The sequence below is a fragment of the Pezoporus wallicus genome, unplaced genomic scaffold (genome assembly GCF_028554395.1).
Source record: "Pezoporus wallicus isolate ANWC-B61680 ecotype Strahan unplaced genomic scaffold, APGP_CSIRO_Pwel_v1 contig_3365, whole genome shotgun sequence".
Taxonomy (NCBI): Eukaryota; Metazoa; Chordata; class Aves; order Psittaciformes; family Psittacidae; genus Pezoporus; species Pezoporus wallicus.
In genome coordinates, this window is record NW_026640883.1 from 4,289,836 (window position 1) to 4,306,170 (window position 16,335).

The 16,335-nt window shown below is 44.7% G+C and overlaps 1 protein-coding gene across 7 annotated transcripts in view; it reads left to right on the forward strand.

Annotated features, from left to right (window-relative positions):
- Window positions 1-6,906, forward strand: part of RBM20 (RNA binding motif protein 20) — a 115,808-nt gene extending 108,902 nt beyond the window's left edge. For 6 of the 7 annotated variants that reach the window (XM_057420966.1, XM_057420963.1, XM_057420964.1 and 3 more), the window contains exon 14: window positions 2,870-6,906. In XM_057420966.1, the coding sequence (XP_057276949.1) occupies window positions 2,870-2,980 (111 nt within the window). In that variant the 3' untranslated portion in view covers window positions 2,981-6,906. The remainder of the gene's footprint in view (window positions 1-2,869) is intronic. The other variant, XR_008973708.1, reaches the window with a different exon arrangement.
- The last annotated feature ends 9,429 nt before the right edge of the window (window positions 6,907-16,335 follow it).

A 16,335-nucleotide genomic window follows, 5' to 3' on the forward strand; every position in this document is an offset into this window, starting at 1 on the left:
GGAGTCAAATAATTTCTCTGGGAGAATTTTCTTGCTGGCTTTCCTGAAGGTACATAACTGTGATCACACAGAGGCTTTCAAAGACTGTGCCTGCAGAGCTGCTGTGCTTGCTCATAATGGATCCTCCAAGTGTAAGCTTGAAAAACAGGTGCCCAGTTTGCATGCCTTTTTGGCTTCACACATTAAAATCCAGAGGGATCCATCAGAGGTGGCACCGCTCAGCACAGGCTGCCCATCCCATGCACATCTGTTCCAAAGAAACTTGTGCTAATGCAAAGCCCCTGCCCCTGGCAACTGGTCCCATGGGAAGAAGAGGGATTTTGTTAAAGTCATAGAAAAAAAGGCCTAACTAAAACTGAATCAGTGTGAAACCCCCCCCCCTTTTTTTTCTCCCCATTAAGACATCCCCATAAGTGCTGTGATAGATCTATAACACTGACTTGAGGTAGAAGAAAAAAAGACCACAAAAGCTGTTATAATTAAATCTGTCAAATATGGCAATGAAAACAGACTGTTCTGTTGAACTGTCCTTCTTACCTTACTAAATGGAGGAGGTGTCTTGTTCAGCTTTTGTCCCCTCAGGTGGAAACTCAGCAAATTTTAAGTAATTGTTCTGTATTACTAGAACTCTTTTATTTGTAATAATGCTTATTTATGCACTCTGCAAGAAATATCACTCTTCTATGATGAATTAATGGCGTATCCACCAGCATAAGAACTGTGGACTCTTGCTGTATGTGAAACTATGGCACTGCTGCTGCAGACTCTGTGTTGTCTTGCCTGCATGACAAATACCAATGTCCAGTGACAGTGACACTGTCATGGCCAGGAGTCTTTTAGAGTTGGTTTGCGATTTGTTATCATTTGCTCTTTTCATGTGGTGCTCTTGGAGCCACATCCAAAATACATGTTCAATGTTTGGGTTTGAATGCAAAACCAAGCAGTCTTTTTTATCAGTTTTCTTCCAAAAGCCTTGCTTAGATGATGGTGATTTTGTCTTTGAAGTCAAACAGTCAACTTCATCTGAGTCCGGTGCCCCTTTCAGCAGTCACTGAAAAAACCTCAACTGGTTCTTTGTCAGCCTTGCAAACTTCTTTAATTTTCCCTTCTCTTCAGCTTAACAGATTAATTCCCCAGGTGCTGTTTGCATTTACAGATCCACTGTATTCTCCATGTCCAAAAAATCCATCATTTGGCCATCTCTCCCACCACTACCACAAAAAGTAGTCAGATTCATCTGGTGTAAGCTACCTTGGCAGCTCAGTGCAGCACTTTATTGGGTTTTCCACTGGCTTTATGCACTGTTTGTCAAAACTTGTATTTAAATGAAAAAAATAGTTTTCCTTGATTGTCATTTTTCTGTAAATGAATCTGAATGTCTGGCCTGTGAACTTCAAGACTAGTGTTTGTGGTACTCATGATAAAGGTCAGCTAAAGGTGGTGGATAAAACCTCAGTCTTATTTTGATGGGTAATCATTAAAAACCGAAAATGCATGGCTTATCTGAGCCAATGACAAGCATTAGTGATTTACTACAGTTCATGGTGTACAGATCACTTTTCCCAGCCTCCATGGAGGTTGTATGCCTGTATACTACTGTAGCATTTACTCTGGCTTTCTGCCACATGGAGTTTTGGACCTGGGGATAAAGACATGTGAGACTTGTGTAATTTCCACAGCCGAATCTCGATATTCAGAGTATATTCTATATGCTCTATATTCAGTCATCATTTTGTCACAGGTATGCCCATTCATTAGCATTACTGAGTCCCTTCCAGGTGTACCTTTTACATCCGAAACTTGTATTTGCATGAGACAACTTGGCAGTCCTAACACAGCCCTTTGTTTTTGTACATCCATTTCTCATCTCACCTCTTCCCTATGGATGCCAAAGAGCAAACTGTACTCTGGGGGAATCCTGCAAGTAGATAGATTTTTGCAGTGATGTGAGATGGCCTTTTCAAAACAAATCAGAATGAATACTCAGCTAGAAAAGAGAGATTAATGATCCTAATAATGTGCACATCAGTTATTCCTGCATGTGGTGTAAGTCATGAATAAAAACATCTCTCCATTATTATGTGGGAATTTCCCATGTGAGTCTCTACACTAGCTGCTGCTGAAGAAGCTTCTTTCCATCCAATTCTAGGTTTGTTGACCTTGAATAAATATTTTGAGCACCATTTTCAGACCCACACCAGTTTATCGCCCCTTTTGTGTGCAGCTCTGCCAACTAAGAGCCCTGCCAAAAGGCTGAAAGCCTCACTGGCCGTGTCTGTGTTTTTAAATCACACTGAGTACTTAACGTTCTGAAAGGCTTTATCTTAGAGAAACACCATAAATGTAAATACTTGATGTGTGCTGCTCAATCATGTTGATTATTACCTCCCTAAAAAGAAATGTTCTGGAGCAAAAGGTATATCTCTGAACCGGACGTTCTGAAAATGTAACATATGTGCTTTAAATTATGATTCAGGAACTGCATCTGTTTTCTGACACACTGGTCTTATACTAGCATAATTCAGTTGACTCAGTGGACTTAGTTCCTGCCCTATATCACGTGGGAGTAGAGAGTTTGTAAGGAGAAAAGATGATGTCTAGTTACACAGACTGATGGGGAGTCACGGCACTCCTTGTTCTGTCACCAGTTCCCTTCGTGGCACAGAGTAAATCATTGAACTTCTCAGACCCTCCATGTATTCAGGTAGTTTGCCTGACACAGGTATATTTCCTGGCTTGAACTTTCACCAAAAATGTGGCTTCTAAGTTCTTTCTTCCCTTTTGAGATGCTGGGAGAATGTGAGATGCATTCGATGTGTTGAGTGTGTTCAGTTTTGGTAATGATGCTTTGTTTTTGATGTGATTGCAGAAGTATCTCTCCCAGCTTGCAGAAGAGAGCCTGAAAATGAAGGAAGAAGGCAGCCCTCTGCCTCAGGACGATACTGGCATTGTTCCTCACTTTGCAAAGAAAAAACTATGATGTGGATGAACTGGAAGAACCATAAATGAGTGAATGCTGATACTTTATTTTTTTTATTTCTATGATATATCTGTCAATTTGCACTGTACAGAGGAGGGGAAATAAAGAGCATGGAACATGCATCTATGCCCAGAGTGCCATTAAAAACCAAAATGCCTGAAACTGTTTCCCACGGTGAAGCAATGCTGGCATATCTGTAAGAAGTGGAGCAATTCTTTCTCACACTCTGCGTGCTGGGAGTGGTTTCCTAGATTAAATCAGAATTCTCAGGGATTCTTGAAGTTTTAATTCTGATGTGACACATCAGGTCAGGCAGAGTATTTAGAAGCACTCAGCATCCTCCAGTGGACGCTGGAAGGAAAGGAGATGTGACTATAAATAGGCTTTAATGTTGCTTAAAATATCTTCAGCCATTTCACTCATTGCCCCTGTGAGAAGTAGGATTTGCATAGGACATCTAAAGCCATTGTGCTAATACTAGTCAGTAGATGGCATAACATAAACCCCATCAGCATCCACCTCCATGTGTCTTAGAGCTTGGTGAATTGATGAAATGTTTGTGTTGTTAAGCACTGTGTTGTGCCAATACCAAGGGAGCCACAGTCTGTCCCAGGGACCTCATAGCCTGAGCCCAGGATGGCGAGAGCAATTTGAATGTGCTGACAGCTGACCTGCTCTGCTCTTCAGCATTGTCCATGGTGTGATCAGGATGTTCTCCAGGTACCGCTGTGTTTGAAACGCTTCTTTTTGATAACTCTAAAGGGTGCCAACTTTGAGTCTTACAGACTTGAAACTCTCACGAGAGGCTTTTTAAATGTTCGGACCATGTCTCTTTTAGACATTTTACTCAAGATCCTTGCTTTTGGGGTCTTTTTGTTTTCTTTCAAGCTTGCTTTTCCTCAGCTTGGCAATGCTGATTTTTCCTGGTTTTCATGGAAACACGCCAGATTTTTAGTATTGTTTTTGTACTTTATTTCCCTGAATTTTTTAAGGTGAATGCAACAACTGATGGCTCACAGAGTGCTGCACTGAGAACACAGGATGCACCAGCAGCTCTGGCGTTATTATAAGCTATTGTTTCTGCACAGTTGTTGCTTAGTATTTTGCAGAGTCCCTTTGAAATGCACCGTACAAGTTTCTGGTTCATTTCAATAGGGCTTTGTGTAGTAAAGTGAATACGTATGCAAACCACTGCCAGAATTGATCCCGGAGTTATGCTTCTATAAAGTGCCCCACACAACCTAGACAGATGGGGATTTGGAGACGTATTTCCACTCTTTGCCTGACCCTAGTATCTTTCACAGTATATTCTGTATAAACTGCTGGTGCTGGATGTCCTGTGTAGATGTTGTGCAGAGGAGCTAGTTTCCCAGAAGGGGAAGCCATCCCTGAGAATGACATGGATGTTGCAAAATACTGCAGAGTGGCTAAAGTGCCAAAACTGCTTCCACCAAAGTATTCCTTCCATTATGTCTTGTGCCAGCAGCCATGCTCATTCTCTGAAGTACCCTGTAGTGTGTCTCAGGGGTGCCTGGTGGTGTCTCCTGAAGCCCTGTTCCATTTCATGGCCTGTGCCTTCCACTCCTTTTTTACCAGAGGTGGGTTCAGATTTCATATTTGGAATTCCTGCTCCTTGCAAGTTCAGGGATTCTTTGCATCCCAGATTCAGACATGGCCTATCCAAAAGACAAGGGGAAATTAAAAACATTACAGCCTAAATCCTCCTTTGTCCAGACTTGAAGTATGTCAAGACCTGGGTCCATCTGTCATTTAAAACAGCCTTTTTTTTTGTGCGTGTTTTTCTCTGAGGGAAGAAAAAATAGTAATATTGCAAACCAGGTATTTCTGACTTCATGGGTTGGGTTTTCCTTGACTGTTTGTTTTTCACATTGCAGTGAAATTTGAGCACAGGGCTGTTAGGGCAGGAGCTTGTATTGCAAGCTGTAAGATTACGAAAATGGCAGTAAAGATTGTGCAACTGTCCTCTAAAGCACAGCTCTCAGGCTGGTCATGTATCGCCTGAATATGAAGTTCCCTTCATGCCCTTCAGCACAAACTGAGCACAAGGGGAGGAAATCACTACAAGTGCAAGCATCACATCTTTGAAGCTAGCCCTGCTATCAAACTGGGGCTCTCACTGGCCTAATGGGAGCTTGTTAGACCATGTGGTTAAGCTTAATTGGATGTGAGACATAGCTGACTGTATATCAAAGTCATATGCCTCCAGCAACTTTATCCCCAGGTAACCTCAAATTAGAAAAGTATCACTGTTATTATTCTTTATTTGTATTGCAGGAGAAGCTACAGGTCCACTGTCTTTATTATAGGCACGGCACAAATCCACAATAAAGACTTTCCCAGGCCAGAGAGCTTTAAATCAGACTTTCTGAAAACAGACAACAGGTGGATACAGGCAGGCAGGGAAAGCAGTAGGTAACCATGAGATCTTGACTGGCAGCAGAAGAATAATTAACATGAGTGTTTACCCAGGGGCTTATTTTTGGATGTGCAGGAGATGATTAAAACTCCTTTCCCCCTCTTCTGGTTCTGAACAGGGTTCGCTCCCATTATTCACAGCTTGCATATTTAACCTCCTTGGGGACATTTTTGCCTGGCCAGTTGCATTAGACACACAAAATCCCTTCCTGAGAGAGTGGGCTTTGGTATCCCTCAGTCTCCAATTGCTTATGTTTTGGTCTCCATCCAGGGCTCCAAAAGCTGAAGCAGGAGCTGTCCTGGCTCCAGATACCTTGTTTGGGTCATGGGTACAGGCCCTTGCTTGCCACTGAGGAAGGAGGAGGCTCCAGATGGCATCTCTGCCCTATATAGTTTCCTCTTCTGGAGGTAGATGACTCAGGTGAGTGATGCAGGTGCAGTGCCCTGCCCCACAGACATGATCAGACCCAGATGTTGGTAGAAGCGGTTTGGACACCCCATCCTTTGGGCTCTGTCCTGACACAACAGCAATCTGCAAAATCCTGGGTATGGCCAAACAGGCAATTTCCCTTCTGAAAAGGTCCTTTCTCCCCCTAAAACTCAACCTTTAAAAGCAGTTGAAAGCAATACCAAGTCTCAACCAGCTCCTAATGACCCCTCTGGTTTTCAGCCTGATGCACTTTGAGGACTCAGAGTAATCTCCTTCCCTCTCCGACAGGCCCATCATGCAATGCCGACAGGCACTCAGCTCCTCAACTTCTCTCTACTACCTGTTTTGCTGAGGAAGGCCACTGTAGGCAGCAGTTACCTTTCTCAGCTCATGTAAAAATGTGTTCTTTCTTTTGGTTTATGATATTTAAAATATTGACTTTTTTTTCTAGTTGGCATAATTCATCATCACTATAATCCACGCTGTTTATTAATACATACATATATATATATAGCACAAAGCAGGCTCAGGTCTAGCCAAACAGATATCGATATTTAACAAGGAGCTTCCTTAATATACACAAACCATTTCAACACATCTCAACCAAAGATTGCACTTTTTTAATAGGTACTACGTTTTTCATCTTTGTGAAACCTGTATTGATCTCAAAGAGTCTTTAATGTCAACCTGCAACTTACTTTCTTTGAAGTAAAAAAATGAAAGAATTAAACATTTGCCCCCTAAGATTAGACAAAGTTTTATATTGGCTTTAACACTAAATTAGTGTTGGGCTGGTTGCATTCAGGGTTTTTCTATTCTCTAAGGATTAAGGCTGTGATTTGTCGAATTATACTTGAACTGGACCAGATGTACTATTTATTGAGCTTATATAATCTTGTTAATTTAAGTTTTGGCTTGTAAACAGTTGGAATTTGTTAGTACTTGTTTAATGATGTAGGAACTGTCACCAATATTAACTGATCTGTGTAACTGATTGCAAAGTGTTTCAATTTGTGTTTCTTAAAAAGAAAGATTTTAATAAAGAGAATTATAAAGCATATACATTGGTGGGCAGTCATCCCAGCAGCAATATGCTTCCAGCATCCCAGGGGACCTATTAAAAACCAAAATTAATGAAAGATGGAGGGTAAAAAGGAGGGAGGAGGACAGAATGTTTGCTTTTAAATGTGACTTGTAGAAGTTGTGATTCTGACCAGGTAGCTCCTCCTGTACAGACTGCAAGTGGTTGCCGTCGCCTGGTGCTGATGCTGAACACATCTCAGTGGTTCATTCTGTAACTGTTACTAACGGCTGTTGCCCGCTCCTGTCTCTCTAGATATGCTCTCTCTTCCCTTTTCATTTCTAAATGAACTGGCCAAGCTGTCTGTCCTTGGAAACAGGGGGGAGGAGGTGAGCTGCCTTTTCTCATTCTCCATCCACGTTGTCTTCTCATCCCTCTGAACACACCACATAAACTCACCCCCAGCCAAGTACCTTCTCCACCTCATCTCAACCTAAGTGCCCCTGTCTGCCCATTTACCCTGTTTCCCTTGTGCTCTCTCTCTGCCTTTGCTGATTTTATCTCTTTTTAGCAGACTGTCCTACCCAATTCCACAAGGGCCTTTCCCACTCTCTGGCTTTCTTCCTGGCTCACCTCCGTCACCAGCAACCAGAGCTCCTGGGAGGAAATACTCAGCCTTAGTCAGGGTGACGTAAAGACATGCTTATACTAAATATTTAAAGAATGCAATGAGGACAAAAGCCAAGGGGAAACTCCACCACCAGCTTTGATGAATTCCCTCAGTGGAAAACACCAGGAGGAGAACTGTGACAAGGCAATGTCCAGTCCAGGGCAAGGCAAGGCAAGGCAAGGCATGGGGCACCATCAAAGCATGAGCTGTGCCTCCCACCAAGTGCTAAGGGAGGGAAATGGGTCTGTCTGCCCCACTGAATGGGCAGGGTAATGGATCATGGGCAAAAAGATTGGCACTCAGGTTTTCTCTCTGCAGTTCACTAAAACAGTGCTTTAATTGCCTTTTAAGTAGCCATTTTGCAGCTGAAGCATACATATAATGTATTTTAACCACAAATGGTTTCAGTTCTTCTGTCCTGGATGCACTGAAACCTTTGTACATGGGATTTTAATATCATCTCCTCACAGCTGTGAATCTCTCTAGAAATCAGGCAAATCAATTCTGTAAGCATTAACTTGGCATCACATATCTGTAACAAAAAGTAAATCCAAACTGTGGTGTTCAAAGCACAGTGAATTTCCAGTCCAGATTTTGTCACACTGAATTTTCTTGGTGGAAAGGAGAACTCAGTTGTGAAAGACTTCACGAACACCATCCTGCACCCAAATATCAGCCTGGCCTTTAGACACAAGGCTGTGACCAGCGTCACTTGGACAGCCAGGCTGCAGCCCAGCATCCTGCTTGACCCATATTGCAGACCGGGTCAAGGCTGCCTGAAAACAGCCTTCCTTAGGGAGCAGGGCTGTGCAGGGAGCTGGGGACAATGCTGCCTGCTCTGGATGAGGCCACTGGGGGCTCAGCCACGGACACTCTGCCCTGATGCAAGCAGGGCCAGGCTGATGGGCAGCTTGCTACACACAGCAGTCACCAGCGTGGCATGAAGCAGCCTCCCTCCACCTGCTCTGCAGCACTGATACAGCCCGGGACTCTGCTGTGTTTGTGCAGGTGGCAGTGAGGGCAGCCCCAGAGAACAGGTTTGCCTTTGCTTACTGTTCTCTGCCAATCTCTGCTTATCTGTGTCAATACGTTGAGCACTTCCTGCATGCTTGGCTTGCCTGATGCAATGCTTGAAGCCATGGGAGTATGCAGTATGTATTTATGGAGGAGAAGTTCCCCTGTTACGGAGAAGAGGAGGATTGGACAAGGACTAGGGATTTTCCCTGTAACATCTTAGTGGAACTGGGTAAAACAGTGCAGTGGTAAAACAGATTTTGCACAAAAGAAATATCCATAAGAATCAGCCTTCTCATTGCAGGGCCTGAGCTGGCCTTACCAACCTGGTGGCCAGGAATCCCACCTCCCCTGGCATGTCACACCTCCCCATTGCTTGCCTTCAGCAGAGCTATGGTGTGTTCTGTGCTGGCAATCTGCCCTAATCTTTATGAAACACACAGTCTTGTACTAACCTAATATATTCACAGCACCATGGAAACGTGACTCCCAGATGCTGAGGTGAAAGAAGCAGAGGTAGTTTCCATCTCTCCCTTCCTAGCTATCCCCTTTTACTGCCAACATGAGGCTCAGGAGGGCCCTGATGGGTGTCTTGGGGGCTTGGGAGCAGGCAGGGGAGGGATGGGGCCACCAGGATCTGTCTTCCACACTGGGAAAATGGTTTTCTTAGGGCACATCTCCATGTAATTGCATCAGCCTACTGCAGGGTGAGATTTCTAATCAGATACCCAAGGTGATTAAAGCCAGTCAGCACTCTCAGTTCACACTGAGATTATTCTGGTTAAAGGGCTGTCTGTCAGCAGCAGCGTTCAGCTACCTGAAGTAGCTGCATTTAAACTGAAATAGGAGCATACGTCAGTTTTTAATTAACTGGGTCAGATCTGAGCGAGTGGGCATGTCCAAAAGCTCTTTGTGAACTAGAAAGCTGCTTGGGACAAGCTGAATCCAGCCTATTAAACGTTTAAATAATTACCAGGCAGAGCCTTGGCCAATATTCCTCAAGGTAAGACAGTAAGTATCAACCCTGGGTCAGAAGGCAGCTTTTCCAGGCTGATTTCTTCCCAGTGCCTTAGAAATGAAGGTTCCTGTTTATAAGCTGTCCTCCCCTTATTCCTGAGCCTTGTTTGAGGACATGCATATTAGTTCCCACTTCCTTAAACACCATCTTGATGTCTTTAAAGGATACAGGAAGCATGTTTTGTTTGTGGGTTTCTTCTCTGGCTGGGCTGTGTTTGCATTGCAGCTAGTTTATCTTTGGCAGATAGCAACGTGTTCTTGGCAGCAAACACTCACCTTGAGCTCAGGGGGTGTAGCCACAGCGTGTTTTGCACACCTGCAGTGGGGAACTAGGGGAAATTTGTCTGTTTGTATCACCACCGAGATGTTAAAACCAGTTTCACAGCAGCGCTGTTACTGCTTTGGAGAGGTCCTAGCTCCCAGGAGCTGTGCAGTGTACGTGTGTGCATCACAGAATCACAGAATGGTTTGGGTTGGAAAGGACCTTAAGATCACCCAGTTCCATCCCCCTGTCATGGCCAGGGACACCTCACAGAGACCATGTCACCCAAGGTTCTGTCCAACCTTAACTTGCATGAGCAAGACTTGTACTGCCCCGTGTGGACTTTAGTAAGGAGCAGCTGGCACTCGGTCGTACTTCACCAACATTACAATCACAAGTAGTATTGTTTTGGTGTGTGCTCAAGCTGAGTTTCTAACCTCCTTATTTACCCTGTTTGCTATTACTTCCTGTAATGCTCTCTGTGTAGGTATCAGCTGTGCTGGCGAGCTCTCTGCACTGAGGCACACACATGGGCTTGTGTTTCCCAAGGTCTCCTTGCTACGAAATACAGGGTCTTTGGGAACAAGGCAGACCTTAACCAAGAGTGCTCGCAGCAGATTTGGCTGAGTAAACAGAAAGTAGGCTGAGACCAACAGGAAGAACAGCTCAGGTCTGTCCTGATGCTAATGGGGATCAACACCACTCCAGCTGGACTACCCCAGTGCTTACTTCCATCTGACTGAAATTGGGAAAGATTAACTCAGTTAGGAGGATTTGCTAGGTATTAGTCTGCCAAGAGACCAGCAAGGCAGCCAGGATGCTGTAAATGATCCCAGAAGCCTTCTCCTTTATTTCTCTCACAAAGTAACCTTGTTGGAGGTGAGGGTAGGGGGACAAAGTGTATTTTAGTGAGACAGCGTAGGGATTTGCCACTGGATGTCCCTTTCCTGTGCCAGGCACAGAAGGAAGCTCAGCTGCTGTAGGGACGCATGGAGACCTGGCAGTGCCTTGTATGACTGTGTATGAAATGGACTCAAGAGGTCTGATATGAATTGGTAGGATTCTGTTCATGGGTATTTCCCACCAGCAAGCTGATGTCCCTGTGACTGCATATTTCTAGACTGTGAGTTACCTCCTCCTCTCTTGTTTTCCTGTAAAGGCAGATGTTGCTGCTGCTGCTGCTGCTGCTCAGTCATTGGCATGTCTTTTCCCAAACCCCCTCCATGGGGTCTGATCCCAAAACCAGTGGTGAGGTTGCATCAAGGGCTACTTGACCTTCAAGGTAAGTACTTGTTTAAAACAGCATCAGATGCAAGCAGTGCCTAGCAGTGTGAGAAAGTGAAACGAATGTAACCCATCACAAATACAGTTTGGGTTTGCTCCTTCTATGAGCTGCTCCATCTCCCTGCACTCAGGGCATGTTCGCACCCTGGCAAGGAATGGCATGAACTCACTTTCATGAATTACTTCTTGTCAGCCAAGCAAAGTGGGAAGTAAACGATGTTTGATTAAACCACAATGCAGGTGGTCTAGGCGAGTGAATGTTAGCTCAGGAGGTATGTGCACCAGGAGTTAGCTGACACACGGTAACTAGCACCTCTGTGGTATCTTGATTGCTTGTGATCTTGCAAACATGCCTGAAGATGCAGACAGTATAAAACAGAGCAGTGCTTATGAGGTTTCTGAAGCTGAAATCTGCTTGTATTGGGTTCTGGAAGCTTTCAACAAAGACCACCCACTGCAACAAAGAGGAATCATTTTCCTGAAATGTGAGGGACCAAGACACAGATTCAAACCTCTTTCAATCGTAGAATGATTGAATAGTTAGGGTTGGAAAGGACCTTAGGATCATCTAGGTCCAACCCCCCTGCCATGGGGGGTTCTATGCCATTCAATGATCTTGTGGAGCCTTTGAATTCCTCTTTACCTAGAAGGGGTTTGCTACAGTGCAAAATGAGTTCCTGGAGCAAAAAGATCCTCCTTTCTGAGGGGATATATGTCATTGAGGCTCCACATCTTCCATCTTTAAAGATTCATGCTTCAAGGTGAGTGTTGTCATAGGTTGCTAAAATAATCTTTTCCCATCACTTTCCTCATGTCAGCATTTCTGGAGCTCCGGTGCGTTGTGGCTGCTGTTGTTATGTAAGGATTTATGAATGGCTGCAAAGTTCAAAGGCATACTGGCAACCCCAAGTCCCAAAAAGCCAGGAGTCAGCCCGAGCCCTGCCCCATTTCCCAAGAAGTTGTTTGCCAACTATTTCTTTTCCTGACTTTTTTTATTACTAGCCCACAAACTTTAGGATCTCTTTATTCACATCCCAGCTTTTTGAGCATTTAGGTTGCACTAGTTTCATGCTTTCAAATCTTTCATCCCCAGCCTTGAGGGCTAGGGACATACTTTGTTTATAAATGAAAGTTGCAATTCCCTTGTTGCAAGGAGCTGGGATTTTAGGATATATTCCCCAAAGCATAAAAGTTGTGATAAAATCACAGGAGTTGCCAGCAGTGCAACAGAGTCTCCTCTGTTTGGAAGAAGAGGCACTAGGCTGCAGCGAGGTGCCAGCATCACTGGCTACTGTCATGTTAGTGAGTCAAATGAAAATAACACTATGGTTAAACATCAGCTCTCCTAAAGAAGATAACCTCATCTGCTTCTAGCTGCAGTGCTTCACAAAAGCGCTGCCTTTGTAATCCTCTGGATTAGCGTCCACACTCAAGCTCTCTGCCCCAGAAGGCCCCTGCACCCCTGACAGGGCACATCTGAAAGTATAAAGCCCTCTCTGGGATGCAGAGAAGGCTGGTGCCAGCCCAGCACCTCCCGGGACACGTGGCTGTGGCTGCATCCAAACCAGGAGCATTTCAGCCCAAGCGATCTTCCTTTCTTCCCTCTCCTTCCTCTTCACTGTTGCTTTAACTTCAGCTCCGTGCTGCCTTTCACGTAGCCCCCCTCAGCCTGAATCAGATCCCTTTTGTCTGTGTTGTCAACACAGCTGTTTAAATCCCTTCCCCCAAATACCCCTGCTTTCCAGAAAGCTCCTGCCTGCAAGCGCCAAGCACTGTTCTGGGCTTGTGGCTTTTTGTCAGGTACTGGGCTGAGCTCAGATTCCTGTTTGAACCAGCATGAGGTCAAAATGGAAACGAACTCGGGAAAATCCTCCACTTCAGCAAAGCCTGATGCTCGCTGGCTGCATGCTGGTGGCTGCCGCAGCGCTGCAGCCTGAGACTGACAAGCAATGCGGAGTGAAGCGAATGATTAGCATTATTAAAAACGCTTTGCAATTATACAGCACCTTTTCATCTGGAGATTTCAAAGCTTCGTAGCACTCATACAAAGTTACTTATTATCCCTGGCGTTTAGCAGAGTCAGGAAACGCAGGAAAGGAGGTAAGTGACTTGCCTTAGGTCATGCAGTAAGTCGGCGTCAGATGGGAACTTGGCCCCGAAGTGCTGACTTTGTGGCTCATGCCCCAACGTGAGGACACACCTCACCCTCTCCTGTGCCAGCAACTTGAGGGTGCAGAGGTGGGGGAGCGCTCGGCCCACCAGGAGGGTGAGCACCACCGTTCCTAAGCACTGGAAGCAGCACCACCGTTCCTAAGCCTTGCTCCTTACCTTGGGAGCCTCATGCACACCGCCAAAGGGCTGCTGTGGGATCTGTTGTGCCTGAGGCTGTAGTCCAGCTTGTCACAGCACAGAGTGGGCAAGTCCATGGCAGACAGCGACCTGGAGTGCAAGGTGTGGTGTGGTGTGCCCCTGGGCTGAATACCATCACCACAGCCCCCATCTCCACCATGCTCCATCCAGCCCTCTGGCATACGCACATGGGAGACTACAAGGACTTTCCTTGTCAGGGAACATCTCTAGAGACACTGCAACCTTGATACCCCAGAACATGCTATGCAAGAACTGGTGATGGCCACAGGTGGTTGTGCTTTTATCAGCAGTGCAGTCACATTAGCCAAGCCCTGGCTACAGGGAAGGTGCAGCAGCACTGATTGCCCTCCAGACCAGGTGGTCCAAGCCTGCCAAGGAGCCTAGGTATATGTGCAGACACTCACCACGAGATCAGAAATACATTCCTCTGTACTGTTACGCTCTGTGGCTGGCTCAGGCAGCTGATGCAAAACCTTTGTCCCTTGCAGCAAAAGAGCTGAGAATGTCAAGCCCTTGCACACCAACACTCCGACTTCAGGAGAGTGCTGGGTCTCTGGGGCAGTCAGTAGGGATGAAAGCAGAAGGGGAGCTGAAGAGGAAGAGTTAGAGGAGACAACCAGAGGAAAAAGCAGATGTGAAACAGGGTGAAGAGAGGCAGTCACATCTCTAGACCTCATTGGCCTTGGCTGAGTCTCCTGGCCCTGCTGCAGTAAAACACCTTTGGGTGTTTTACACTAAAGGTGACTTGAACAGTTCTATTTTTAAGGTTAAAAAAAAAAATTATTTCTAATTCACTTCTGCCTTTCCAATGTGTTGCTGATTTTTACCCTAGAAATATCAGGAAAATCCACTTTGGTCAAGTTTTTTTCTAGGAGAATTGAGATGCTTCAGGTTTCTAACGATAAACAGTACCCTGCTTAAAATGTTATATGTCTGCGATCAAGGCAGGCTTGACTGATACAGCTTCAGACTTCCAAATGGTGTATTTAAATATATAACAGGAACTAATCCATATAGCCAGCTTTCCTTAGGAGCTCTGGGATTTACATGTCTAAACTTCACTGCAATGAGATTCTAGGATTGGGGATAAAACTCTAATTAATGAAGCAGAACTTCACTGGGGATAAAACCCAGGCAAGGGGAAAAACCTGAAGACAGAGGCTGCAGCTTAATATCATTTCAACCTCAGAAATGATACTAAGAATGAGCAGTCATCGCAAGGAATCATTTCAAAAAGCAAAATATCCCACTGGGTGTAAAAGGTAAGTCTCAAAATTGAGTTGGGGTTTTGTCTTCTAAAGGATATTAATAAAAATGGGAAAATGTTTTTCCTGGCTGTATATGGCTGAAAAAAACAGAGGAAAAAGAGAGATTGTATGGGATAGAGGTTAATGTGTATTAGGTATGTGCAAAACCCAAACTCATGCTTTGCCTCAACTTTCACTGAGGATGTTAATCATGTGGCTGCAGATGAGAAGTATAATGGGATGGGGGTATGAAAATATTCACGGCAGGATAGAAGCAAATCTCAGGGCTCCTTCCTGCACTTAAGGCAGAGGAACGGGCTGATCCGCATGCCAGAGCTCTGGAAGAACTGGCCTGATGTCTTTAACAGGTCCCTCAGTCAGGGACAGGAGCACAGTGAACCTGTACAGAAGTGAACTGATTGGGACAAGAACAGGCATGAAGGTTTCAGCTTAATAGTGTATGGAAAGCTTCAGAAAAAATGGTGAAGCAAAGGCTAGCAAAAGAGAGGGAGGTAAATGGCATGAGATTAAATGGGTTTATCAAACCCATTTATCTTTCTTGGGTAAGGCAAGCTGCAAGCCATTTGCTTAGTGAAGGAAATGGGGTGGATCTCTCCTATCTAGACTTGAATTGCACATTTCATATGGTGCCATGTGGAAAAGTCTTAAGAAAAGGGAGAAGTGATTTAGCACAAGGCTTAAACCCCATAAAGATTTGCTGTGAGAGCAGCAGACGGCTGTCAGGCTGGAGGGCACTTACCAGGGACATATTAAACACCACTCATGGAGATCTAGTAAAGTGCTTTTGTAAATGAGCTTGGCACTTATGTTAGTGGGGAACTGGTGAAATTGCTGATGACAGAAAATATGAAGCAACCTCAAGACAAAGGAGGCTTGAGATATTATATAGAAAAAAGTAGTCAGCAGCAGAAAGTGGTGGTCATAGGCACAAATGACTGAACCCTTTTCTACAAGCTAGTTGACAACTCACACTTCGATCACCAAATAACTGACTTGCCAACACAGTGGAAACATGAAGCAAGAAATGTAGTCCTGGGACGCAGCAGGAGAGGTGCAGCCCAGGCTGCAGCAAAGGCTGGGGCGTGCTTCAGGAAAAGCTATCTATCTCGCTTCATTTTGCAAAGAGAATGCTGAGAGAGGGAGTATTTCTCTGCATTAATACTCCCAGGAAAAGAGAGGGAAGAGCTGACAGTGTGGAAGGCCAGTGCTGATACAGAATAAATGATCAAAAAGAGACATCAGAAATTTTGGATAGGTCATTACTAAGCTTCTGCCAGTGGTTCTGGAATAGCCTCCCCATTGCAGGCATGCATGCAAAAATATTAAATCACTTTGAGGACGGAACTTGGTAAGTTAGTTTACAAAAAGGATTATATCCCACAGTGCCTGTGATGATAGGAGATTGGTAGCACAGAAGTTTCTGCCAGTCCTATACACAAAGGTAACTATTCTGTAGCCCTGTCAATATAAATATGGAGCATGTGATTATACACACACAAAAAGCAGGCACATGATTTATTAATCACAAGACCTCAGCTTGTCAAATAGTAATTACAAGGCAATAACACACCTTGCTTTAATAA